Source organism: Rhineura floridana, chromosome 1, assembly GCF_030035675.1.
Source record: "Rhineura floridana isolate rRhiFlo1 chromosome 1, rRhiFlo1.hap2, whole genome shotgun sequence".
Lineage (NCBI taxonomy): Eukaryota > Metazoa > Chordata > Lepidosauria > Squamata > Rhineuridae > Rhineura > Rhineura floridana.
In genome coordinates, this window is record NC_084480.1 from 145,212,342 (window position 1) to 145,240,063 (window position 27,722).

The following is a 27,722-nucleotide window of genomic DNA, read 5'->3' on the forward strand; positions in this document are numbered from 1 at the left end:
TCCTTTCATGTGGCTGCCATAGATTGATACCAGCAGTTGTCATGGGCTGAGCCTGCACCAGTTCTAGTTAGAGAAGTGCCCAAAAGGGGTTAAGCTTTTGCAAGCATTCCAATTAAACCCTTGCATAATTTTGGGAGCACTTGATTCAAATGCTGTGAGGCCTTCTCTCCAGTCAAAACAAGACACATAGAGTCCAGGGATTCTCAGACTGGTGGTCCCAGTCCCTGGCAGGAACAGATACTAGCTGAGGCCCTGGAAGCATCCACCACCTTCCCTTATCTGGGGGATTCTTGGGTTTAGAGGCAGGTAGAGGCGAGCACAGCTCTGTTTGCAAGCATCCCTGGTCGAAAGAAGTTGCTGCACAGGGACACGGATGGTGGATGTAAAAGCTACTCTCACAGCTGCCACTTTCGGGTTGCTGCATTGCTTTGCCGCCGCCACCCTGCCTGTCTCGCCTTAAGAGACAGAGGTGAGGAGCCAAAGAGAAAGCACAAGATGCACCCTGTGGTCCAGGTATGGGGAATCTTTGGCCCTCCAGATGTTGCTGGACTACAGTGCCCATCATCCCTGGCCATGCTTGCTGGGGCTGATGGAAACTGTAGTTCAGCAACATCTCATTTAACAATAATCTTCTAAACTTGTATCCAATATTATTGAATTATATTGTTGTTAAAATGTGTTGTTTTATCATGTTTCTTTGCTGACCATATGGTCGTAATAAAACTATCTATCTATCAGCAGCATCTGGAAGGCCAAAGGGTCCTCACTCTTGCTGTAGTCTCTCGCACAGCAGTGTGTGAAATGATGATCCAGGTGTGAACTCAACAACCCAGCTCTTTATTGCACATGCTTGTGTTCAAGCACGTGCACTGAGTGAAAATGCCGCTGCTGACTTTTACTTACAATCTTTCAGCAACCAGCCCAGAATGGCGAGTTTAAAAAACACCAGCACTTTTCCCAGAGGTCCCCCAAACCAGTCAAGCTGCTTGCTTGCTTGTTTTTTCCCCAGCTGGTTGGCCATTCCTAGCAGCCTCATTGTTTAGGCACATTGATCTGCTTCTAAGCTCTCCTCAAAGTTTTAATTGATCCAAATATGTAAAATAAGATTTTTAAAAGCTCATACTTTACATACGTGCTGTGCTTACCTTGAGTTCCTGTCTCTTGCCAGGTGAGTAGCATTCGCTTCATCGGTCTCACAAATGGACAAGTTCTGGTAATGTGGGATGACAGCTGTGTGGATTCCAAGTAGGTAACTCGAGTCTAAAGAAATGCAAAACTGTATCTGTTTTAAATAATATTTTATTCATTTCCAGTGTAAACAATATTACCAATTGATCAGCTATTATACATTTTACAAGTTGGGACCCTGTGATGAGTTACAGGCTGGAAACTCTTCCCACACCCTTGATGAATTGTTTCTTGCTCACCTATCCCTCAGTCTCAACAGGGTGGGGGAACCTGTGGCCCTCAAGATGTTACTGCACTCCAGTCCCCATCAGCCCCAGACATCATGGCCAGTTGTTGGGGATAATGGAAGCCATAGTCCAGCAACATCTGGAGGGCCACAGGCTCCCCAACCCCACAGTATAGAGTGGGTGTTAATTTTATCTCCTCTTCTGTTTGCCATGTGGTGGTTTGGGGCAAAGGATTGGAGTTGAGCGATATTTGCCTCCTAATCTACATCTACAATTCCTGAATCTTTTGAGCTTTTCACAACTGAAGGAGTGAACTTGAGAGGAAAGGAAAGAGAGGAGCAGAATCTGTGGTAAAAGAATCAGCCAATAGACCTTGAAGTGCGCTTGGTGTACCACCATCATTCTACCCAAAGAGGTTCTCCAACAAAAGTAATCACTAAGTAGGGTCTCAAGTTGAAGACAGCCTTTTGTCCAGATACAGCAGATAGTACCCTATCAGATGATCATTATGTTTATAGAAAGGGGTGTTGGACACCTGACATAGGATGAACTGAAGATAACTCTGTGTACATGCTCATTGGGCTTAACTTTGCTTTAGAATAAATGGGTTTGGAATATATGTCTTCAGTTTCAGCTGACATTTTCTTGAAAAAGTTCCTTTCCTTGCAGGATATCGGCCAAAAGCTCACAAGCCCCTGTGATGTGGTTTCTTTGTTTTTTCCTCATAGGTGTCTGAAAAGATTTGAAGTGGTATTCTCACAGGATGGGAAAGTATACCATCAGATCAGTATCAAAGACAGTATATTTACAAAGTTCGTCTACAGCCCAGGTAAAGCCCAGTGTCTTTCTTTATTTTTAATTTTAGAACCAATGCAAATTAAGATCATTTCTGCGCAACATTTTTTAAATTTGCAGCTTCAGTTTTTGAAGCAACCTTGTTGAAATTGTAATGTTTGCTTGTTTGTTGATGGAGATGCCTGTTTGCTACTGTGATGCCCCTGTAAATGTTGTACAGTAATTATGGTAAGTATAGTGTAAGTGTGGTAAGTAGAGTGAGTGAGGGGGGGAGTACATGGGTTGGAATGTTGAAGAATGCTGAGTTGTGATTGGCTGAGCGTCTGGGTGGTTGAAGGTGTAAATGAGAGAATGATAGTTGGAGGTTGGTTGGTTGATCGCTGTTGGATCTGGGTTTTGGAGGGAGGGATTTGTGTTTAGGCGGGTAGTGAGGCAGGTTTTAAGACTAAGAGATATAAAGAAAAAAATTATTATATGTAACCACACACATGTTGACTGAACTTAAAGTAATCTTGTTTATTCCTTGTGTTATTAAATAAATAGTTTTGGTTTAACATCACGCTTGATCCTTGGCTGGGATATTACAGACCAGAAGGGTGGGCAGAGCAAATACCAAACCTGGGAACAGTATCAGTGGTGGCAGCGGTGAAGGGATAGTGTAACAGCAGCAGGTATCCAAAAGCAACCCAGGGCTGTCGTCTTTAAAGGCAGAAAGATACAAGGGGGTTGTGGCCTGTAAGTGCACCCAGACAGTACATAGTAATCGGTAAGGAGGAGACTCAGGCACAGTCTCAGGGCAGTATTGCGTTACAGAGTGTCAGGAGGTGGCACCTAGTAGTGGGATCATGAGAGACCTGTGCTGGGGCCATTGTGAGATAGCCATCCATTATGAGACCAGACCCAGAGTAGGGGTCTCACAGCTACTGTTCAATTTCCCAAAAATTTCACTAGTGTGAAGGAATGAAACTCTTCCACCGTTTTGTATTCTGCCTGGTTGTTATAAAATGATTGCTTTTGGTCTTAGAGGTTCGTTTGTACAAGAAGAGCAAACATTCACAGGTATATTAAAGGTGTACAAGGAGATGTGCACAGGAGGGTCAAAGGTTTACCAGGGGATGCTGTTTAGAAAGGTTTAAAAGTAGACATGAGGGTCAAAGGTTCAGCCTAGAAACATAATTAACAAGGAACAGAAACTTAATTTTATTCTCCTGATTGGCTAAAAGGTTGGGAGGGGAAGTGAAAATAGTGTGTATAAGGGCTCATCTACTCGGTGATTTAGTGTGTGTGTGGTGCTATTCACATCTCCTTTTAATTCACATGGTTCACATGACGTTACTGGCAAACAGGAGCTATCATGCAGTTTCCTCTTGTAAATCCATACTAACCCAATCTGCTGATAATACAAAAAGTTTAAAACAGTACGGCTCCACTCCACATGTCTTTGAAGACTGTTTGCTTCAATGTTTTTTAGTGAGCAGGGTAGCTCCAGGGGCCCTCGGGCCAGTGCCCCACCTGGCCGCCCTTTAGAACTGGCCCTGGTCATCTGCCCCCCTTTCTCTCCTGCCCGTTGCTTTTTCTGAGTTAATCTTCCCCACTAAAAAAAAAAATCAATATAATATCAATTTTAAAAATAAAATATCAATATTGATATTTTGAGAAAATATCAATATCGGCATTTTGAGGGAAATTTTATTTTCTCAAAATATAGATATTAATATTAATATTTTTGAGATGACTTTTTAAAAAAAACTAGATTTTTTAGAAAAAAAATCAGAAACCAGGCGTGGAGAAATGTTACTTCAGAATTCTCTCTGCGAAGATACAGAATATGAAAATGATAAAATCCAATAGCAATTCCCATGGCTAGTTACAAGGAGTGAAGGAAGTTTACTCCTTGAGAAAGGGAGAAAAAAACGGAGGGGTGCAGCAAACTGTGAAGGGGAAAAGACAGAGCAGTCAGAAGTTGCTAGATAAACCATTGGAAACAAAATGGAATTCATGGGAGAGTCAGTGGGTGGAGAAAGGGGAGTAGCTGAAAGTGACGATTCACCTGCCCACTATTATTATTATTAATTTAAGAAACATCTCTCTCATAAGTCTCAAAGCAATTTAAAATCATACAATAAAAAGAACTAAAGAGAGGTTTTAAAACAATACAAACAAACATCCAAGGCAGAGACCTTTTTTTTAAAAAAAAAAAATCCCAATCTAGCTGGGAAAGTTTGTCAAAGTAAAAATGTTTTCAACTGTTTCCAGAAAGTACAAATAGTGGGCACCTGTCTTATTTCAACAGGGATGCAGTTCCAAAAACAGGAGCAGCTGAATGTTCAGCTGAGTAGATACGCATCCATTTATTTTTATTAAATGCAAATATAGACACTTTGTACACACTGAAGTATTCCAACCTCTGTCTTTATAACTGAGACCTTCAGTTTATTATATGTCTTTCTTTACAGGAACAAGAGTCACAGGGTTTTACAAAGTGCGAGCTGTGGATTACTGGGACAGGGCAGGCTTGTTTTCTCTGCCAGGCTACTACAGGGAAGCATCTTAAGCAGGAGCAAGAGTGCCCCATTGGCAAGTCTGAAGTTACAGAATTAAGCCTGCAGTTTGTAAAGCTACAGAAAGCAGTGATTCTCATGCCCTTTGAGAAATCCACTGTCCCTTGCTTCTGTTCCTTCCTGAAGGCTAAACTACACATATATTCGTCATGTAGCTCCATCCTTAAGTGCAAAGGTTGGGGGGGGGGTTAGAAATAAGTGTGGGGACCCTGATCTGAATTGGACCTTGGTCTGTGGGGTTATGAGGCATTAATCCTTTGCCCTATGCTGTGGGCCAATCCAGTTCATGCCCTCTGTGCTATTTGACTGTAGAGGACTGATACAAAGGCCCTGTAGTACTTCCTGCTTATGGAAAAGGCTTTATAAGTTTTTTTGGGGGGGGGGAACCACAAAGAAGTAATGTGTGCAAATAAATAGTTATGGTTGTCAGTGTTTAGAAAGGCATGCACAGAATTATACTATACTTCCTTTTTGGCCTCTGCCACTTTCTCGACCAGTGATCTCTGTCTGGCTGTCTGCCCCCTTCACGCCTCAAAAATTGCCTCACTCTTACTTCAGTTGTCAGGGAAGGGTAGAACAAAGTGACATGAGAACAGCAGTGGGCATGCTTGACCTATGTGATAAGTGGATCCCATTGACCTGAAAGGGCTGGGCTACTTTATACCTAAAAATGGCACCTGAAACTTGAAACCCGATGCTACATGGTGCCAGGCGATGGGACTCGTAAGATTGATGGCAGCCCATGTTCTTTTTAACCCTTTGTGTGGGGAAATGTATGTGAAGACAACTAAAACCATAAAGTTCCCAAATCTCCTGCTGAAGTACTTGATATCACAGGTTTGCCCATGCAAACACAGCCCGAGGAAACAATGTAAAAGATTACTTAAAACCATTTATTGACCAACATGAATACAGTTCTTTGTGTGCAGATAAGCAATATGTGTTGCTCCCAAGTGCAATAAAATAAAAAATAAACCAACAGATGTGTTTGAGGAAAAGCTCTAATCCAATCTATACACGGACAACTTCAAGATGCAGAAATCTGGCCTCTGCTCCAACTCTGGATGGGAGGTGTTTTGATTTAACAGGCCCCTGCAGAGACAAGCAAGATCAGCAGACACTCAGATTTGCATTATCATATTTCAAAGTATGATTCAGCTTCAGCTATTTTATTTAATATGTTTATTAGTCACCTCATGCAGAAGCCTCTAGGTGACATGACCCATCTGGAAAGAGTACATAACTATTTCTTTCTTAATACTAGAACTCAAAAGTTATTCTATGAAATAAACTGGCAGCCCTTACCACCCAACAAGAACAACTTTAACACAAGGCATACGTAATACATGAAATTCATTCCCACAAGATGTGGGGATAACCTATGGGTTAGACTGCTTCTAAAAGACTTAGGCAAAATGCATAGGGATGGACAGCTATTAGCCATATCATCTAAATCAGACATGGGAAACTTGTGGCCTTCCAGAAGTTGTAGGACTACAATTCCCATCATTCCTGACATAGGCTGTCTGAGGCTGGTGGGAATTGAAGTCCAACAAGAATCTGGAGGGCCACAAGTTTCCCACCCCACTTAAATGCAGCTTCCATGTTCAGAGGCATTAAATTCTTGAGCACCAAATGGTGAGGGCTAATAATAAAGGATGGCTATATTGTTCCATTTGTGACCTCCCCCAGGGCATTTAGTCGTCTGCTGCTGAAGTCAGAATGCCAGAGCAAATTGATCATTGGTTTGATTAAGAACATAAGAAGAGCCTGCTGGATCAGGCCAGTGGCCCATCTAGTCCAGCATCCTGTTCTCACAGTGGCCAACCAGGTGCCTGGGGGAAGCCCGCAAGCAGGACCCGAGTGCAAGAACACTCTCCCCTCCTGAGGCTTCCGGCAACTGGTTTTCAGAAGCATGCTGCCTCTGACTAGGGTGGCACAGCACAGCCATCATGGCTAGCAGCCATTGATAGCCCTGTCCTCCATGAATTTGTCTAATCTTCTTTTAAAGCCGTCCAAGCTGGTGGCCATTACTGCATCTTGTGGGAGCAAATTCCATAGTTTAACTATGCACTGAGTAAAGAAGTACTTCCTTTTGTCTGTCCTGAATCTTCCAACATTCAGCTTCTTTGAATGTCCACGAGTTCTAGTATTATGAGAGAGGGAGAAGAACTTTTCTCTATCCACTTTCTCAATGCCATGCATAATTTTATACACTTCTATCATGTCTCCTCTGACCCGCCTTTTCTCTAAACTAAAAAGCCCCAAATGCTGCAACCTTTCCTCGTAAGGGAGTCGCTCCATCCCCTTGATCATTCTGGTTGCCCTCTTCTGAACCTTTTCCAACTCTATAATATCCTTTTTGAGATGAGGCGACCAGAACTGTACACAGTATTCCAAATGCGGCCGCACCATAGATTTATACAACGGCATTATGATATCGGCTGTTTTATTTTCAATACCTTTCCTAATTATCGCTAGCATGGAATTTGCCTTTTTCACAGCTGCCGCACACTGGGTCGACATTTTCATCGTGCTGTCCACTACAACCCCGAGGTCTCTCTCCTGGTCAGTCACCGCCAGTTCAGACCCCATGAGCTTATATGTGAAATTAAGATTTTTTGCTCCAATATGCATAATTTTACATTTGTTTATATTGAATTGCATTTGCCATTTTTCCGCCCATTCACTCAGTTTGAAGAGATCTTTTTGGAGCTCTTCACAATCCCTTTTTGTTTTAACAACCCTGAACAATTTAGTGTTGTCAGCAAACTTGGCCACTTCACTGCTCACTCCTAATTCTAGGTCATTAATGAACAAGTTGAAAAGTACAGGTCCCAATACCGATCCTTGAGGGACTCCACTTTCTACAGCCCTCCATTGGGAGAACTGTCCGTTTATTCCTACTCTCTGCTTTCTGCTTCTTAACCAATTCCTTATCCACAAGAGGACCTCTCCTCTTATTCCATGACTGCTAAGCTTCCTCAGAAGTCTTTGGTGAGGTACCTTGTCAAACGCTTTTTGAAAGTCTAAGTACACTATGTCCACTGGATCACCTCTATCTATATGCTTGTTGACGCTCTCAAAGAATTCTAATAGGTTACTGAGACAGGACTTTCCCTTGCAGAAGCCATGCTGGCTCTGCTTCAGCAAGGCTTGTTCTTCTATGTGCTTAGTTAATCTAGCTTTAATAATACTTTCTACCAGTTTTCCAGGGACAGAAGTTAAGCTAACTGGCCTGTAATTTCCGGGATCCCCTCTGGATCCCTTTTTGAAGATTGGCGTTACATTTGCCACTTTCCAGTCCTCAGGCACGGAGGAGGACCCAAGGGACAAGTTACATATTTTAGTTAGCAGATCAGCAATTTCACATTTGAGTTCTTTGAGAACTCTCGGGTGGATGCCATCCGGGCCCGGTGATTTGTCAGTTTTTATATTGTCCATTAAGCCTAGAACTTCCTCTCTCGTTACCACTATTTGTCTCAGTTCCTCAGAATCCCTTCCTGTAAATGTTAGTTCAGGTTCAGGGATCTGCCCTATATCTTCCACTGTGAAGACAGATGCAAAGAATTCATTTAGCTTCTCTGCAATCTCCTTATCGTTCTTTAGTACACCTTTGACTCCCTTATCATCCAAGGGTCCAATCGCCTCCCTAGATGGTCTCCTGCTTTGAATGTATTTATAGAATTTTTTGTTGTGGGTTTTTATGTTCTTAGCAATGTGCTCCTCAAATTCTTTTTTCGCATCCTTTATTGTCTTCTTGCATTTCTTTTGCCAGAGTTTGTGTTCTTTTTTATTTTCTTCATTCGGACAAGACTTCCATTTTTTGAAGGAAGACTTTTTGCCTCTAAGAGCTTCCTTGACTTTGCTCGTTAACCATGCTGGCATCTTCTTGGCCCTGGCGGTACCTTTTCTGATCTGCGGTATGCACTCCAGTTGAGCTTCTAATATAGTGTTTTTAAACTACTTCCAAGCATTTTCGAGTGATGTGACCCTCTGGACTTTTTTTTCAGCTTTCTTTTTACCAATCCCCTCATTTTTGTGAAGTTTCCTCTTTTGAAGTCAAATGTGACCGTGTTGGATTTTCTTGGCAATTGGCCAGTTACATGTATGTTTAAGTTAATAGCACTGTGGTCACTGCTCCCAATCGGTTCAACAACACTTACATCTCGCACCAGGTCCCGGTCCCCACTGAGGATTAAGTCCAGGGTTGCCGTCCCTCTGGTCGGTTCCATGACCAACTGGTCTAGGGAATAGTCATTTAGAATATCTAGAAACTTTGCTTCTTTGTCATGACTGGAACACATATGCAGCCAGTCTATGTCCGGGTAGTTGAAGTCACCCATTACTACCACATTTCCTAGTTTGGATGCTTCCTCAATTTCACATCTCATCTCAAGGTCTCCCTGAGCATTTTGATCAGGGGGACGATAGATCGTTCCCAGTATTAAGTCCCTCCTGGGGCACGGTATCACCACCCACAACGATTCTGTGGAGGAGTCTGCCTCTGCTTAAAACGTTTGTATGTTCTTAAAATATAAATCCAGTTATCAGAATGGGCTCTGAAGAAGGCTACAGACCTTTACACACTTGCCTGGGAGTAAGGGTAATTAAACCTCTGAGCAGACATGTATAAAATTGCACTGCATGCTAAATGTGATAATAAAGTTATACCATTAAGATGCTGCTGTAAATTGTTTACAGTCTCCCTTCTCCAAAATTCATGAATACAAAATAGTGTTCAAGAGATCTTCAGTCTACTCCCTTTCATCTTCAACACAGCACAATGTGCCCAAAGCTGGCAGAACAGATTTTGTCCCTCCATTTGTCAAAAAAGATTCATCAGACACAAAAACTATGCAACAAGTTCCATAAAACATGCGCGCAAAAAAACACCCAGATAAAGCTCTTGGAAAGAGGGCAATTGCAACAGAAGGTAGGGGATGATTAACCTTTTCCTACCTGCTGTTTTCCTTCTCCAAACCCCCTCCAAGGATTTCAAATGACACCATGCCCTTTATGGGGGGAGGGAGGAAAGGAAAGGGTGAATGCCAGTGGGTTTGCCGGTGGAACACTGATAGGTCTTGCCTGGAGGCCCCATAATCCTGGAGCTGGTTGTGATTCTCAACTTGTACACATGTAAATATTTATTCATCAAGTGTGGAGCTTGTCACAGAGGGTTTGCTTTCTTGCCACCCTGCAACTAGAGGCTGGACTTTGAAAAATGGAATGCAGCATTTGGTTTGCTGCTCTTCTGGCTGAAGCTGATCTTCTTTCCAACTGGTTTAGCTCCTTTAACATTACAGGATGACTTCTGGTCAGTATGAAAGCAAACCTGTCTCCAAAGTTCCAGCTATATGGTTTTTCTTTGGAACACCTTATATCTTTGGAACACCTTATATCACACTGCCAGAGTGTGGCAGATGTGCAATGCCAACAAGACCTAGGCTTAACTTCCAATTATTTTTAACAAACAGAGCACTCCAGCAAACTATCTACATACGCTTTTGGTCCAAAATCATCATAGAGCCTTTACACTGGTGTGCCTTAATATTCTTCATCAGTTTAGGAGAGAAGATACCAAAAAACCCCGTACCGTGGATGCAAGTGTCTCTGTGACTCTGGAGAAGTCAAATCGGTGTCCCATGTTGTTTTGTATTGGCTCTATTACAGAAAACTATGGGAAACTGAATGTATTCAATCCCTCGTACTGAATCTACCAGGACAACTGGATGCAGTTTGTGATTTTAATTGAATTTCTGTAATATTTCTGTGCAGATATCTTCATCTTCTTTTATCCAATCACATATTATATATTTACTTTATTTCATTCTGTTTTATATTATGGATAATGTGTTTCATGCTGTTCCTGAATGCTGGTCTTTGACTGTAGTAAAGAGTGCTTTGCTTTGCTTTGATTTCACGTCTCCCTTTATTGCTATGCAGCAAAGAGAGAATGAAAGTCTGGTTCCAAAACTGCCACCTCTCTCCTAGCCAGACTGGAGGCAGCCATACCCTCCTAAGCAGCAGGCTCTAATAGGCCAAGGTCCAGGGCCCAGCTAGCTTTCGGTCCACCTGAGCCAGGAGCAGCCACTGAGGATATATGAGAGAGGCACTTAAGCAGACCCCATTGTACTCACTACTACAGACAATCCAGAGCTTGGAAAAGTTACTTTTTTGAACTACAACTCCCATCAGCCCAATCCAGTGGCCATGCTGGCTGAGGTTGATGGGAGTTGTAGTTCAAAAAAGTAACTTTTCCAAGCTCTGATCAATCTACCCAAACTGAGGAGCAAGCATGAAGGAGAGGGCTTTAAGAGGCCTGGTGTCGAATGATTGACCTATGGGGTCACTGGACTCAGTAGACAGGCAGGGTGGTCTTGTAGCCTAGATGTTGCCCTCAAAACTAAGGTTGTCATGTGCCCTAGTTTAAAGTGGGACGGTCCAAGTCCAGTTTAAAGATAAAGACAAGGAAGGGCAGCGAGGGCCGTGAAGCTGCTCATCAACAGTTAGCATCTGAACAGCAGACTGAGCAGGCACATAGGTCACAGTCTCCTCTGTTGTGATGCAATGTATTTCTGTTTGAATTGCAGTAATTGTTTCTTAAAATGCATCTATACATATAAATTAGCACCGGTCAATTTTACGCAGATTTGTGCCGGGGTGTGTGATCCAGTTCCTCTTTTTTAGTATTGTGTTCATAGAATAGTAAAGCAAGCTTTGCCATGGAAACAAGCTGGTAGCACAGGGTCAGAAGGCAAAGTGCCAGAGCCTGATTGCTAGGAGCCCTGGTATGAGACCCTCCGTTTAAGAGCACCAGTCTGGGCTGGAACTATTCCTTGGACCCACAACAGTCTTCATACGTGAATTTCCCCTTTCGTACATGTCTTATGTCAGAGGTGGCTAACCTGTGGCCCTCCACATGTTCTTCATCAGCCAGCATGACCAAGTTGTAGTCCAACGACATCAGATCTGGAGGGCCACAGTTTAGCCACCCCAACCTTAACACAACCCTATTCTGCCACAGAAAACACCCTTATGTGAGCCTTCTGTACATCAGCTGAGTGGGTCACGCATGGCTCTTTTAGGTCAGCCGGCTTCATGACACTTTATATTCTTGTAGATCAGTTAGCCATATGTCTGCATTACAGATGGTACAGCACAAGCAACGTTGCCCAAAACCGTCAAACTTTTCCTCATTCAGGAACCAAGCAAAATAGCATTTTCTACCTACCCGACTGTAGTACAGGCTGGAACTGGCCAGACATACAGATTTCTTCCTGCTTCTGGTGCACAATGGGCTGAATGGCTGGGGGAAGACCGCGGGGATTGCGGGAGAAAATAAGGGAGTAGCCGTCAACGCAGGATCCATCCTCTTTCAGACTGCAGCAGGCATAGGTGATGGCATAGCTATCATAGTCTGGGCCAATCACCCAGTAGCTGTCACCTGAAACCAGGCCAAGAATCCAAAATCAGATGACGAGTTCCAATATTGGGACTGGCTTTAGAAATAACCCCCTCCCCCCAGCGATATAGGAGAATAACAGTGTGCATCTGTGTGCAATGTCACTGCTCAATAGCTGAGCTTGGCTACACATTGCTACTACACAAAAAGCAGCCAAGCCCTACCTGTTTAGAACTACGAGGGCTCCCTCTTGAGTCCTGATGGTCAAAGGAAGCTGGAAAGCTGAACTGTTCCACAGGGAAGGAGAAACAGCTAACCAGATTTCTCCTTTGTTTTTGCTACTATCTCAAATTGTTACCCCTGTGAGTCACGGCTAATCTTCTCTAACAGCAAATATTAGCCTCCAAGAAGAGAGGAGATAAGAGCAGATACTTTAGTCGAACTGCTTGATTTTTGTTTTGATTTTAAGTGTTTGGTTCTTGGTGTGTCTGTCCATTGGATGTTTATAAAACATAAAGCTGCTTTGAGGACTGTAATCAAAAAGTGGTACATAAAAAAGGTAAAGGTGTCCCCGCACTTATAGTGCGAGTCGTTTCCGACTCTTAGGGTGACGTCTTGCGATGTTTACTGGGCAGACCGTATATATGGGGTGGGATTGCCAGTTCCTTCCCCGGCCTTTCTTTACCCCCCAGCGTATGCCAGGTACTTATTTTACCGACCACGGATGGATGGGAGGCTGAGTGGACCTCGACCCCTTTTACCGGATATTTGACTTCCTCCTTCCATTGGAGTCAAACTCCAGCTGTGAGCAGAGCTTCAGCTGCGTTACCCCTGCTTACCACTCTGCGCCACTATCTAAATAAATAAGAGCACAGGCAACAGCTCTTCCTTCCCTGCAAGTATGATAGCCATATTATGGGCTTCTCCCAGGTGGCTTGGATAATCTGAAATTAGGGGCTGGCATCTAAGATGGCCTTTTCAGCTGGGACATCCAAGATTTGGAACAGTCTTCCATGGGAGATCCACCTGACCCTGTTGCTGAGTTCCATTTTTAATAGGCTTTTGAGCTTTTACTGCTTTTTAAATGTCCCTCCTGATTTTTTTTATTGCATTCATATTTGAAGCCACCCTGAATATTTTATACAGACATATTTTAATAATAACTATAGTAAATCTGTGCTATGAAGGAAGGGTCACATGGTGCAGTGGCTCCCACACTAAGATAATGTTATAAGGGACCATAGACACATACAAATGCCTCATTTGGATACAGAACCAGACACAGCTCTCCAACATTCGTAGCTCTATCGATACACATCACACACCCTTTTTCTCCACATTCTCACCCCCAAGCAACAAGAGATATCTTGCTCACCTCCACTTGACAAATAGCTTGCCAGGCCTCGATAATTCATGAACATTTTTGCTGGAGTGCTGGGGTCAGGCACTGAGTACTGGGCAGCCATGTCAGCACAGATTACCCAGAATCTGAAACAGGAAGACAGTAAGATTAATCAGAGCCAGTCCTAGCATCAGGCAGAGTGAGGCAGCTGCCTAAGGCAGCAAAACCAGGGCAGGGGGCACAGCATTACCTCTCCCAGCTGTTCCCCTCTGCTGGAGTCCAGAGCTGTGTGTGCCCTCTAAACTACCTTCCTGCCCTCAAGAGTGGTGGTGGACACTGTCTCACTGGCAGTGTTGAAATAAGATTCAACTGCTTCTGTACATGGAGTGTGTGTGTGTGGGGGGGGAGGCTTTCTTGTGCTTTGCCTCAGGCTCCAAAATGTCTTGAGCTCACCCCCTTTTCAAAACACAGATAGCAGAATGCTGCTATTTTGCCCTATTCATCTGCATCCTCTTCTAGATGCAACATTAACATGAAGTAAAAGCCCCAACTTACGCCAACTCATTCAACCTGAAGCCCTCATCTGATTCTGCATGGCTAGACACTAGGGTTGCCAGGCTCAGGCCTGAGACTGATCCTGTATCTTTAGGAGAAGAGAAAGTCAGCCACGTGCAGGTGTTTTTGTAACATTGTAATGGGAAAAACCACAAGGTGGAATTCCCCCTTCCGATACAGAAGACCTCTTGGTTGCCAGGACACATTGGCACCACATGGCCTGAACCTGGAGGACAGTACCACCACTGCTTAGCTTCTGCAAATGAAGCCCCTCTGAGCATTCCATCCTCTTGGTGTCCAGGGAGAAAATCCAAAAGTTCTCCCTTTTAGTCAGTACTGCTGGATCTGCTGACATCTCTATCACTGTAATGGAAAAGTCCAACAGGCTGTGACTGTCTATGTTCAAATGCTTTGCAACTGGTTGCTCCACTTCTGCATCTTCTGTAGCTTCTAGAATTTATTCCTAGAAATTTATTCTTGTTGCTCTGAAGAAGTCTGACTGTGGCTGGCTCTAGCTGCCTTTAAATAAGGTGTCTGGAATGGCATTAATTGGCTATTTGTCTCCTGGGCCTGCTTAACAGTGGATAATCCATTATGTAAAAACCATCACCAGTAATCTTCACAGTGGACTATCGGCTGTTATCAAACACACACTGCTTTTACGTAATCCAACAAAGCATCCCAACCAACAAGCCTGAATAGTTGAAGCATCTTTGCCATATTCAGCCTTCTGTGTTCTCTGAAACACATGGCCCACTAAATCAGAAACTCATGCATCCTAAGATGGCCAATATTAAAATTACACAAGAAAGATTGTACCTTCCTCCAACAACCTCAGGTCTCTGTCTCTGTCTGTCTTGTGTGTGTGTGTGTGTGTGTGCGTGCGTGCGTGCATGTGTGTGTGTGTGTGTGTGTGTGGTTTCCAGGTGGATTCCTGGCCAGGTGCAGAACTGACCTGCTTAAAGTAACACTGAATCGTGTGCCTTTAAACCATTCTTTATGCCTTATCACCAAAAACCATATAGATTTTTAAACATTTATCTGCTTTGCATGCACATGCCTCAAAGAGGGCCCCCACCATGTGTGCTGAAATTTAAATTGTAAGCTTTTCAGGACAGGGACTTATTGTTGCAAAGGACCAAGCACATTAATATACTATGTTGTTTTTGTTGAATAGTTCACTATTTCCACTATAATTGTTATGAAAGTATTGATGAAGACATGGGATAAGGCCAAAATAGTTTAACTAAGCAATGGAATACTAGATCATTTTATATCAAGTTGTTAAATGCTTTAGCTGTCTGTTTTAGGGATTTTATCTGATTTCTTTTTACTGTATTGTATTTTATTCCTTGCTGTGAACCGCCCAGAGAGCCATAGGCTAGGGGCGGTATAGAAATGGAATGAAATAAATAAAATAAATCATCAGAACTCTGTGTAAGATTTTGGTCATGTTCAACAATCCTAGTTTATGAGGCTGGGCCATATACTCATGTGGTATATGTACACAGCAAACTTAATCTGTTTTATACCAGTTTAACTGCCATAGCTTACCCCAAATTAATCTAGAAGTTGATGTTCAGTAGTGGTGCTGAGAATTCTATTAAAGATCCCTAGCCCCCTCACAGAACTAGTTTCCAGGATTCCCTGGGAGACTGAATGACTATTCAACCACTTTAAGTGTGCAGTGTAGATTTGCCCTAGACCACTCTGTCCTGTTCTCCTATTTTGACCTCCATGGATGGAAACTAAGCCTTTGTTGGAACTTTCCCCTTCCAACTGGAATGCAGAGAAATGGACTTCAAGAACCACTCTTTACAGGTTTCAAAGGAAACCAACCATCTCTGAGCCTGAGGGCTAATCCATAAGCCACTAGATTGGCATTAAAAGGTCATGGCTGCTCCAGACTTTGCACACTGGTATTTGGTAGAACAGTGCACTCATGTGTACTGTAAATTGTTTATTGCCAGAACGCTAATTACCATTATTTTTCCTTTCCCTCTGTTGTGTTGTGGTAAAGGGCATGTGTCCAAGATTTTGGCATTACTGACTACGGAACAAGAGTGCACTTGGACTCAGATGCGCAAGTCTATGTTGAGAAATGAACTACCATTGTCTGTTAATATTCCCATGGACAATGCACATTTGCATTACAGTTACTCTCTAGGAAGCTCCACCAGAATCCCGTTCCGTGCCCGGTACCTGCCGGGCAAAGGGGCGTGTTTGCGGCTGCTGCCGAAGCCAGGCCGCCATCAAGGGTGTGTGCGTGCGCACGTGGCGCGCCAGCGCGCCGTCGTGACGCACAGTAAGGAGGCGGGGCAGCTGAAGGCCATTTAAGGCCACTCCACCAGCCTCCCGCCCTCCTTTGAATTTTGGTGGCGGAGGCCTTGTGGCGGCGGCTGCTGCGCGCCGCGGGGAGCCTTCCGGCCGCGGCGGGCCCTTTGGTGCGCCGGCCTAGCGGGGGCAGCGGCGGCAGCGGGACGCGAGGGGCCTTCGGGCCGCGGCGAGGCTCGGGAGGCCTTCCGGCCACGGCGAGGCCTTTGATGGGCCGGCCTCGCGGCTGCGACGAGGCACATGGGGACTTCCAGCGGCGGCGAGGCACGGGAGGACTTTCAGCCACGGTGAGGCCTCTGATGGGCCGGCCTTGCGGCTGCGACGAGACGCGTGAGGACTTTCAGCCGCAGCGGGGCACGGGTGGCCTTCCAGTTACAGTTTCAGTTTCAGTTACCCCTGAGGAAGAATCTTTAATTCAGAACATGTCAGGCCTAAACAAACTGCACTGCTATGGGGGCACCTTTGATGCTCTTCTGCTCTCTCCTGTTTCTTTCCTTCAAACTATCACCTTCTGATTCCATCATTTATCATAGAAATAATGTTTGGGATTAAGGGAAACACAACAACCTACTTCTAGTTAAATAGTACCCTAGACTTTCTATCATAAACCTGGAATATGTGGAGTAGGGGGAGAGACAATGTTTAAAATTTAATTCTATGCTGATAGTAAAAGAGAGATTGAAAAGGCCAAATATGTCTTGCAACCCAGGGCATGTGTGTCTGTGTTTTAAGTATGCAGAGAGAAATGTTTACTTTAGCTGAAGGTGAATTACAGTCAGCATTTTTATGGATTAAATATAATTTGAAAAGAACAGTAGGGGAAAAGGTTATTTTAAGGATTTTCTATTTAAACTAAACAAAATATTTATGCAGGCAGGCTTCTGTGCAGAACATAGAGGCAAGTATTCATGGAGAGCTCCTGTCTGTTTCTCTAAGCATAGTAATGCAGCAGGTAAAGGGATGATGCATAGACGAAGAGCTGTCTCTCTCCTCTTCTATGTATTTAGGTCCAGTTCCACACTTTATGTGGCAATTGACATTGCCGCTTGCTCACTACATGTCTCTCACAATGCTGTAATGGGTGGCAAACCTCCAGTTAGGGCCAGGAGATACTTCTATTGGGGTCCCCTTCCCATTACAGAAAGCAAAATAGGAATAGACTCCTTTTCTTGATACTGAAGTGTATTTTTAGTTTAAACTAAATGTTACTTTTCAGTTACCAATTACCTAGAGAGGTAGTGGGCTAATTTGGCAAAATTGCCTGCACTCCCACACCCTCCTGCTGCCTGTGGCCGCCACTTCTTTTGTAGAATAACCTAGAAAGATGCTCTGTCATAACGTAGCGGCCATTTGGATTGGAGCAATGCAATGTAATTACAAAGAGCAGAGGCTTTTTGATGAGGGTGGGGGGCAGCTGGAGACAGAAAGGAGGCTGCAGGAGCCAGTAGGGACCCCCAGTTAGTGCTGCAACCTCACCTCCAAAACTACTTCAACTCCAAATGCAAAGGGAACTCATCCCCCCTTTTTTCACTGTCAAGCTTCTCCCCCCCCCAAATACGTTCTTCAAAACCCAGGTAAAAATATATGAACCTTTCCATCAGTTAAGTCCCATAAACCTCTGTCCTAAGACCCATTTAATCTGTGGTATTCTGAGTAAACACACATAGGATTCTGCTGTATGTGTGCAATCACATGCACCCTTCCGGGGGAAGAAGTAACGATACACTCGGGGATTTTCTCATAAGTAAGTATGCATAGAATTGGTCCAATTCATATTTCTCTGAGTAAATTATTTAAACATAATGGAATTAATCACGTGCAGGCTGCACATTTGCTTGCATCTTCTCTTTAGCTAGTTTACAAACTGGTCTGTAGATAAGGTGCCCACCTTTTTTACAGGCCTCTAGTCCTGTGCTTTTAAGAGTCATTTGATCTGCAGACATTAGAAGATGACATTGCTTAACTCCATGCCATCTAATAACTGCTGAATACGAACCTGCTATTAAAGGCACAACAACAAGCCAGAAGGATATGTGGGGCCAGGGCCCCCCAAAGGAGTGGGAAGCAGCCCCCAGCAGAGGCTGCTTGAGAAAAGTGTCCCTTCCCAGCTACGCTCGAGGGCTATGGACCTTGCTTGCAGACTGCCCAGTTATGGGGAGACTCATTTTATGATGTGGTTTTTCTTTATTATGCGGTTTTCCGGATCCTATGGACGCACTGGTCCAGGGGACAATTGATGAAGACATACAGTTGGGCAGGGTTATTGGCCCCTTCCCATCATCCCCTACCTCTGCTCTCTCAGTGCCCCCCCCGTATAGTGCCCAAAGTGGCAGTGGGCAAAGTCTACCTGATTCACCATCCGTCATACAAGTGGGGTCAGTCAGTGATGGCTTCATACCAGATAGTCTATGCACAGTGCACTACACTTCATTCAATATAGTGCGCACCTGTGGCAGAGATGCCTTATGGGCAAGTGTGGCAGCTAATCTGCCTGCGTTGCCAGCTGTTACACATGGTGGATTTTGAGCTGCTGAGTTTTGCCTTTTAGGTCAACTATGCAGCAGAGCATTACCTATGGGCTGCTGTATTCTTGCATGGAGCACTTCAGCCCCTTCTTGGAAGGGACAGCCAGGAGACGAGAGGCCCCAGAAGCGGTGGGGCACTATTTTCATGATGTCCAGTTCTCGGGTAGGGCAGACTTTGGGTGCATGTTAGCGCTTGATGGCACAGTTTATAGCGTAGCTATGAACTGGGGAGTTCTTTTGGCAGCTGGGAAAGTGGAGGATCCTGCCCCAGTGTTCACCTTCCAGGGTATTAAAATTGACTTTTGGATCCAGGGCTGCAGGCTGCCTGGGAAAAGCTTGAATTGTTGCAGATCAAGATCCTGAAGTTTTCAGGGGCTGGGAAAGTGTTTGCTTTCTGCCCTTCAGGTATTGGGGGCCTTCTGCGGTGGGGTTTATAGTGCCATAACAGGGATTTCACAGCCTTACCACAGGTTCAGGGTTTTGGCTGCCTTATGCGCCAACCTGCGGTGTGGCCCCCTCCGTTCCTGCAGTGTGTCAATGGTGTTTCAGTTAGAGGAAGGACCGACTCTGCTAGTCCCATACCGCATACTGGGAGATGGGGGAGGGGAGTCAGAGATGGTCAGGGCAGGAGGGGATTCCTGGGAGTTGGGGGATGGCAGGGGCTATGCAAAGTGTGGCCTATTCCTAGGAATCATGTCCTGGAATTCATCACAGATGGTAGGAGTAAAGCTTGTCTGTCAGTGTGTCGCAAGGTAGGCTTGCAGGGGGCCTTTAGGACCATTCACATGTCTTGGGATATGTCATGTGCTGGCCAGCTGGCCCATGCACACCCCCATACCCCTTATCCTCACCCTCCATGTTCACCTGACCCGCCAGGGATTGTTGATCAGGGAGGTGCCCTGTGACCATCATGCTTCAAAGCTCAGCGGTTACATGTAGCACCCCTCACACTTAATTTTGGAGCCTTCCGGATGGGGGGTGGGGGTGTTTGGGGCCAGGTCAGACTTCCCTTCGAGCCATCCTGGGGTCCAAGGTTTGTTTCCAGGCAGACCAGGGGTACAAGAGTCATTCCACATTATTTTACCCTCCCCTGGTCTGGACACTTCCCCATGACGGCGACATAGTGTTTTTGGCCGGAAGCTATAGGCCTGGTTGCCTGATATTCAGGGGGAGGGATCCTCCCTCATAAAGTTTCGGTCTAGTGTCGCGATGCCTGGGAGCGGACCCATGGGGGTTTGAGGGTCATGCCCCTCCGGAATTGGGGTTGCCTACCCGGCAGTGGAATTGCCTACCTGGGACGGTCTATTTGGTTTTTGTATATGCAGGTGCAGGCCGTTAGGAGGTGGAAGTAGGGGGCGCATGGAATACATTCACCCCAGGGGCGAGTCTGAAGGTCTGGGACCCAACTGTTCACGATTGTTTCTGTTTTTGGCAGGTTGCTGGACGGGGATGGAGCAGATGCGCAGTCTACTCTGCAGCCATGGCATGAGCTCATAGGCTGGCCTTGGGGCCGCAAACGCACATTGGTTCACAGCTGGGCCTCTGATGGTGGGCCATGGTTTGGTGACTGGGTCGACAGAGTATGCGCTGGAATGGTCTCCTACCCATGTCGTTCCAGCAGGGTTCAGGGCAGAAGGTTACTGAAGGGCAAGACATGTGAGAACATGCAGTTGAGGCCACAATAGCCTCTGGTCGTCTGCTATGGTCAGACAGGAAGGGCAAGGCCCTCAGTGGCAGGCATGTGAGGACATGCAGCTGAGGCCTTGGTAGCCTCGGGTCGTCTGCTGTGGTCAGACATGGAGGGCAAGGCCCTCAGTGGCAGGCATGTGAGGACATGCAGTTGAGGCCACGGTAGCCTTGGGTCGTCTGCTGTGGTCAGACATGGAGGGCAAGGCCCTCAGTGGCAGGCATGTGAGGACATGCAGTTGAGGCCTCGGTAGCCTTGGGTTGTCTGCTGTGGTCGGACATGGAGGGCAAGGCCCTCAGTGGCAGACATGCTTGGACATGCAGTTCGGGAGGCAACGATGCCATCCTCCTGATGGACCTGCAGAGGGGTCTGCATGAGATTCTTATCGGGTGTGGGGTAAAGGGAGACTAAGCAGAGGCTTGTCCCCCTTTTGTGGCAAAGAAGTGCGGGAAAAGGTTTAAAGGGAAAGGGCAGCTAGGTGACACCTTTAGGCACCTTTGGGGGCGATTGGCGGTCCGGGGGCCTGCAGCTCAGGGCTATACGGCCCGGGGGGCAGAACACGGGCCGCCTTTGGGGCCAACGTGCCTCATCCGCTCGGAGTTTCACGGCTCCGGGGGGCGGTGATGCGGGTTGGACCCCCTACACATCTTCTGGGTGTGGACTGAGCTGGGGGTCTGGCACAGGGCAGCCCCGGGCTCAGGCAAGGTTTGGTCGCCCTATGGCTGCAAGCAGGCTTTGCCTGGATCATCAGAATGCTCCCGCACTTGATTTCCCCTCTGCAGGTTCATTATTCTAATTGATTCCGTTTAATAAAGTGGCCCATGTTTTAACCCAATGAATGGTGTTTGTGTTTTATTTCGGCAATAGGCCGCAAAAGAAAACACTTGTCCATTTGCTGTGCCATTTTCAGGGTGATGATTATCATGATTCGGTGTGCGCCTACCTTTCCCCCCATTCATTATGTATATGGTGTATATGGTGAGCTCTTATTTATGTGCCATTATTTTTAAAATTGAAACACAAGCCACTATTGCAGTTGCACCCCCTTGTTATATGGTCTGATGTTGCTTTTTTTATTTGTGTGTGCACCCCATGTGTTACCAACAACTGTAATCACCACTTTTTCCCTTTTTTGGCAAGCCCAGGTATAAAACGACTTCACTTTGGGGAGAAAAGGAACCACAAACAATTTCAGGAAAACATATCCCTAGGGACAGTTTTACAAACCACCACCATGCACACCAAACACCAAGAAGTTTCTATTTTCGTGTTCTGCACACATACATGCTTTCCATTTAACAACAACAACAACAAAAACTCACTTCAGTTGGTTTTACAAACATAAACTTTTATTTTGCTTTCATGCTGTCCATTCACCATCCAACAACAAATAATAATAATAAAAAAATTCTAATCCTTCCCTATTTTTTTTTTAATTGCCTTCATTTTCCTTTTGGCGCCTATAAATGGTGTGCATTAAGAGTGCCCTGCTTAGGGGCTGTACGGCACCCTTTTGCGGGTTGCCCATGATGGCCGGGACATGGACTGTGTGGAAGTCAGTGGCTGCCTTCGTGGTGCGGCAATGCTTGGCGAGCTTTGGCTCTGTGTAGTGTACATTTGAGAGTGCCTGGATGGTTCAGTTGGGCTGTGGGCTCCCATGCACTCGCTTTCTATTCCAGATGTGTTGAATGTTGTGCCCGGGGCAATGCCTGAAAGCAAGCTCTGGGATGATGGGATCATGTGTTCCTCATCATCAGAGCTTGTGAAACAGGGATTGCCTACAGGTTCCCCATTCTCAACGGGGATAGCTATATATTTATGTGTGTTAAAGCCAGGTTGTGAGAAAATATTTGTCACCTGGCAGCTATCTGGGGCAGGTGTTGCTTTTGTCTTTGCTTGTTCATTGCACACATAATCAGCCAGTTGATTGAGGGTATTAAGGATGGCGCTCAACGATGCCTCCTTTTCACTCATACGCCTTTCGTAGGCTTCTCTGTCCTTCCTGGACTCCTCCAGCTCTTCCCGTACCAGCCTCATCATTCTATCATTGTTGTTTTGTTTGGAACGCATTAAATGAAGGAACTGCTCTCGCTGTCTGTGGGAGACCTGTGCTTCTTCTTTTGAGTGCTCCAACATTGCCTGAAGCAGCGACTCTAGGCATCCTTCCTTGGTTTTTCTTGTTCTTAGAATTGCTAAGCGTTCTGCAGGGCAAAGGGTTGCCACAGGGTTAGGGATAGTGTTATCTGTAGCAAAAGAAATTTCAAAGGAAGTTCATTACAAACAAATGTTGCTTCGGGAATGGAACAGCGTCAGTCCTTCTGGTTATTTCCTGCTTTTAATTTTTAGGTAATAAAAAAGAGGAAGTTATCAGATGGTGGTTGCAAGGCCAGTTTGTAATTAGATGCCATTTTATATTTAGCGTCATCATTAATGAGTTTACTGGGATTTCATCTGGCAAGGGTCTGTGCAGCAAAAATAACTTCATACAATCCCACAAGCATTGATTCAGGAGACACCCATCAGTGCCTGCCTGCTCTGCCTCTTAGTGGATAATGCACAGAAGTGTTCATACAACTATGAAGTTTTTAAAACTTTTTAAAGGCTGGGGGGGGAACATCTGGCATAAAAAACACAGAGTAGCAACACTTGTGCAACTAGGTGTTTTGCACAGAATGATAAATAGATCAGCTGGCCCTGATTACATCCTCCTAGTAGTGGCGATACTAAGATGTTGCTTTTCATGTGGCTGCTCACCAGTACTTTGTCGGGACTTCAGTGACATTATTTGCAGCATTCATTTCAGGGATAGTAGTTTCACTAGCAAGCTATGATGTGACAGCACAGAATTGGCTGTTCCCATAAATAAGTCTTGGTCAGTAACCAATGCCTTTGCCAAATCTTTGTGTCCACACACACACAATTGTTTTGGTCTCAGCACAATACAGCCCATACAAGCACATTTTGCTTGCCATTCGAGATGGAGCCATCAGACTTTAAGAAGGGAGTTTAGGGTTGTATTAACTGTGCATTTGCAATGGTCTGCCGTCCAGTCCCAGAACAAATGCAAAAGCTGTGCAGAATGGAATCCAGACTACTTGCCTGCAGCTTTCTGTTACCAAGGTGGAAATGGTTGGAATTAAATATCCCATTCTTTTCAGCTCATTGTGTTCTTTGAAAAAAAATTATCCGATGGAAATGTATAATGACCCATTTGGAAACACTGATGGACCTTTCCACAGGGGATGGGAGTGGAGTAGGGTCGTGGCAGCAGGCAGGAGCGGGAGGAAGTGGGCTGTTTAGATCATTTTCAGGGACAGGGGTTTCTGTGTCATTCACTCGGTCCGATTGCCAAAACTGGCCATGCGGGAGGGCCAGTGGTAGTGGGTGTGGGGGAGGAGGAGGAGGTGTCAGGAGGGCATTGGAAGGGGGTGGTTGTCATGAGTGATGGGTAAAGGAAGGTGGGGTTAATGGGACACAGAGAGGGGATAGGAGGGAGGAGAAGTGAGGTTGGGTTTCATAACTTTTTTTTTTTTTTGAGGAATTTCCGTGGCATCGAGTACAGCTCAATCATTCTTGGGGCAGTTGGACGTGAAATCGGGGAAGGCTGGGGAGGGAGGTGGGAGGGAGTGCGATTGGACAGGTGGACACTAGGCAGAAGGGAAGCCCCTTTTGTTTCCCAAAGGAAAAAAAATGATCTTTTTGTTGTTGTTTCACACACTTTTTTTTCTACAGCAGGAACATGTAGTATACAATCATTATTAAAACCAAAGCTGCCCACGCGCACAGCCGGACCAGACTGTTATTTTACATTACAGTCATGTCAAGTCCCTATTAATCCTTGGAAATGTTGCTGAAGGTTCCCTGGACTTACTAGGACATGCCCCATTTCCCTCGCGGATCTTGAATGGGAGCTGCTTCCTGTTCAAGACCTTTGGCCACTGGAGCTCTGAGGGGGGAATAGGAGTATCTGCTAGGAAATGCCCCCCAACTGCACTTCCAAGGATTGCTTGTGGGAAGCCATGTCTGAACTATGGGAACAGGGCAGCTTTTTACATTTTGAACACAAATCATGAGAAGTGTGACTGAAACAAGTCCAACTGTTGTCTGCTTTTATTATCTCTTTTCACACTTTTAACTATCCACTCCCTCTCACTGTTTATTTTTGGTTCGCAATTACAATTTACATTGCTGTTAAACATGCGGGGTATTAATTTTCTCAAGGTTTTCTTGGGAGATGAGGTCATGGCAAGCCTCAGGATGGCATGATTTGATTTTGTGGCTGTATAGTTGGGCAATGGTGGAGAATCACACTTTACGCACCAACTGAAGAAAGCAGATCTTCTGTTGGCATAGCTTGCATGCCACTGCTATTCTGGTTTGTCGCAGCACCTGTGACATGAACACATTTGTTGATAATATTAAATAAAATGATGAACTGAGGTTATACTTTGGACACTTAATGAGAAGACATGATTCACTAGAAAAGACAATAATACTGGAGAAAACAGAAGGGAGTAGAAAAAGAGGAAGACCAAACGAGATGGATTGATTCCATAAAGGAAGCTACAGATCTGAACATACAAGATCTGAACAGGGTGGTCCATGACAGATGCTTTTGGAGGTCGCTGATTAATAGGGTCGCCATAAGTCGTAATCAACTTGAAGGCACATAACAACAACAACAAAGGTTTGTGTGGGGAAAAAAAATCTGAAAGTAGAAAAACTATTCTTGGTCATTTACAAGTTTATTCTCACATCTGCCTTACATTACATGCCTCCTACAGTCTAAACTATGTTACCTTCTTTTGTTTCACAAAAATACAGCACATCTTTTTGGAAAAGCAGTCTTTTCTGCTTTTTGCTTTCAGTGACCAAATTACAGTGCACAGGTGTGCCACGATATGGCTAGAGCCTTGTGGATTTCTGAAAACACACCACTTTGTGCTCCATTGATGGGTTCAAGGAAGGAATGTGTCTCATCATCCTCATTAGACAAATCGCCTTCCATGTTGTGGTCGGCAGCAGCAGACAGGGCATGGGGGTCTTCATTTAATTTTTTTTTTAAAAAAATTGCTTACAATGGTACGCAATAGCAGAATACAAGCTCCCCCCTTTTGACACACAACTGGTCTGCGACGGACTTTTCCACACTGCTTCAATCTAATAGAATGTCCTATAACTATACTTTGTCTTGAAAATAACATGGCTTTCGAATTCCACATTCTCTACTGTTTTTTCAGCTAACTATCATACCATTCCAATGCAAACGTCTAACAACTGTCATGCGAGTTCAGTATTTCAATGCATAAGAACAAAAAATTTGCACAGAATAAGGGTTTTAAAAAAGCAATCATCGTAATATCATGAAAGCTGTGATAGAAAAACAGTCCCATTGATGTCTGAATGACTTGCGCGCGTTGGGGATATTTGCACACTGTCAGGTTCTGCGTTCAAATTGTAGATACAAAGGGGGCTGTTAACTGGTTTTTGTTTTTTCAGACAGGCTTTGTGGGGGGGCATGGGAGTGCGATCACAAACACACGGGAAACCGATCTACAAAAGAGAGAGAGACAGACAAACACAGAGACTCAGTGCACAATGCTCTGGGCGCTGCCATAATTCCTTTTTTCAAGGAAAAGGGGGGTGGGAAATTGTTGTTTGTTTCCCGCCGCAACGAATGGCGTGCAAGACTGTCACAATTTCTTTACTGGCCACTTTAATCGCCAAACCGTATGTGACGCTGCGTTAACGCAGTTTATTCCAGAGTCACACTGCGATAAATGAGAAAGGGCAAGTGCGAGCCTTTCTGCCAATGAAGCGCCAGGAAAGAAAAATCCAAACATAACACGTACAGACACTTAAAAGGTCCGTGGTTGGGTTTTGAACTTTTAAAAGAATAGTTGGGGTTCAATAACAAGCGGTTTGGAGCGACGTGATGTCTGAGAGACAGCAACGGGCAACCCAACCGGCTTCTTGACTTTGCACTCATATAGGTCTGGTTGCTATTACATAAACCCCTCCCTTGGCCGTTTACGCAATAGGGCAGTCTGCTTTCAAAATGTGCATTTCTCTCTCGTACACGTCATGCAATCGAACTAGCATCACCCTATAGTTTGCAAGCATTGACAACTTTATAAGTGGGACTGTGGCATGGGGGGGGGTACTCCACGTCTCACAATGGAAATACATTGAAGTAAGAAAGGGCATTCACACATCTCTGTCCTATTGCTACCGCTAATTTAACATTCAGGTACCAAAAGGTTTTCGGGCGACAATTTTCCCTGCTCCGTTTTGCACACGCCGTTTCCTTTCACCCCAGCACCACCGATCTGTATGTTGCAATCTTTCACGCATGTATAATCGACCTTGTAACATTTTTTTACACAAAAAAATGGTGCCAGTGGCAGAAGCAACAAAGAAACTGGCAGGAAGAAGGTGAAGGTGGCCACATTATCAGGCAAGACAAATTAATAGCAGAAGGGATAAATATGAAGCCTAACCAACAGCTACGTCTGTTGCTACTCACCGTGGACATCCGTTTTGCCAAGGTAGTGTCCGACATCCACCGTCACCAAACCTTCGCAATTGATATTGGCACGCTGTGGCCGCCCAGCAACCGGCGTTCCCATTGCCGAAGGTGTGGGTGGTTGCTCTGTGCGAGCCAGACTTGGGATACTTCGTGCTATTCTTTTTGGGGTGATGCTAGCATACCCCCAAAGGATGTTGTGGAGTTTCTCATAGAAGGGGCAGGTTGCTCTGCTGTTGCCCGACTTACGGTTGTGCGCGATCACTTTCCGGTACTCGCCCTGCAGTGACTTTGCTTTATTCCTGCATTCTGCTCCGGAACGGTTGTGTCCTCTGCTGGACATCTGCTTCGCAATTTCTTCAAACATTTCTATGTTTCCGTGGCTAGACTTGAGAATCTCTTGGATCTTTGTTTCACCCCATATGTCCAGGAGATCCGAAACCTCTCTGCGCCGCCATGAAACGCCACGTCCCGTTTTGCCAACATCGGATGATAATTTCTGTGCCATTGTAAAATCAGAAACTATATTTTTTTGCGCCCAAAAGCAAAATTTCCACAAATGGACTTTCTTTTTTGC

At 45.1% G+C, this 27,722-nt stretch overlaps 3 protein-coding genes across 6 annotated transcripts in view; 1 reads left to right on the top strand and 2 right to left on the bottom strand.

Annotated features, from left to right (window-relative positions):
- The window catches only part of IDUA (alpha-L-iduronidase), a 68,398-nt gene extending 62,648 nt beyond the window's left edge, over nt 1-5,750 (top strand). For all 4 annotated transcript variants that reach the window (XM_061634984.1, XM_061634992.1, XM_061635002.1 and 1 more), the window contains 3 exons: nt 1,169-1,245; nt 2,144-2,244; nt 4,667-5,750. In XM_061634984.1, the coding sequence (XP_061490968.1) occupies nt 1,169-1,245; nt 2,144-2,244; nt 4,667-4,764 (276 nt within the window). In that variant the 3' untranslated portion in view covers nt 4,765-5,750. The remainder of the gene's footprint in view (nt 1-1,168; nt 1,246-2,143; nt 2,245-4,666) is intronic.
- LOC133376879 (purpurin-like) lies at nt 5,701-21,544 on the bottom strand. Its single transcript, XM_061609784.1, has 4 exons — nt 21,504-21,544; nt 13,552-13,664; nt 12,006-12,218; nt 5,701-5,863 (listed from the first exon to the last, which is right to left on the bottom strand). The coding sequence occupies exons 1-4, from the start codon at nt 21,542-21,544 to the stop codon at nt 5,853-5,855; spliced, it is 378 nt and encodes a 125-aa protein (XP_061465768.1). The 3' UTR covers nt 5,701-5,852.
- A 486-nt stretch (nt 21,545-22,030) lies between these two features.
- LOC133382899 (uncharacterized) lies at nt 22,031-27,519 on the bottom strand. The gene is made up of 3 exons (XM_061622578.1): nt 27,146-27,519; nt 24,940-25,008; nt 22,031-22,862 (listed from the first exon to the last, which is right to left on the bottom strand). Exons 1-3 carry the CDS (start codon nt 27,510-27,512, stop codon nt 22,111-22,113), a joined length of 1,188 nt encoding a protein of 395 aa, XP_061478562.1. The 5' UTR covers nt 27,513-27,519; the 3' UTR covers nt 22,031-22,110.
- Between the last annotated feature and the right edge of the window lie 203 nt (nt 27,520-27,722).

Bases quoted from the DNA above. Each gene is read 5' to 3' on its own strand.
- LOC133376879 (XM_061609784.1), bottom strand. From the start codon at position 21,544: ATGATAATCATCACCCTGAAAATGGCACAGCAAATGGACAA. The intron at 13,665-21,503 runs GTGTTTTCTTTT...TTCCTGTTTCAG, and splicing joins ATGGCACAGCAAATGGACAA to ATTCTGGGTAATCTGTGCTG. The intron at 12,219-13,551 runs GTGAGCAAGATA...GCCTGGTTTCAG, and splicing joins AAGCTATTTGTCAAGTGGAG to GTGACAGCTACTGGGTGATT.
- LOC133382899 (XM_061622578.1), bottom strand. From the start codon at position 27,512: ATGTTTGAAGAAATTGCGAAGCAGATGTCCAGCAGAGGACACAACCGT. The intron at 25,009-27,145 runs GTGAGTAGCAAC...TTCATGTCACAG, and splicing joins TGGCAAAACGGATGTCCACG to GTGCTGCGACAAACCAGAAT. The intron at 22,863-24,939 runs GTGCGTAAAGTG...CTTTTGCTACAG, and splicing joins AGATCTGCTTTCTTCAGTTG to ATAACACTATCCCTAACCCT.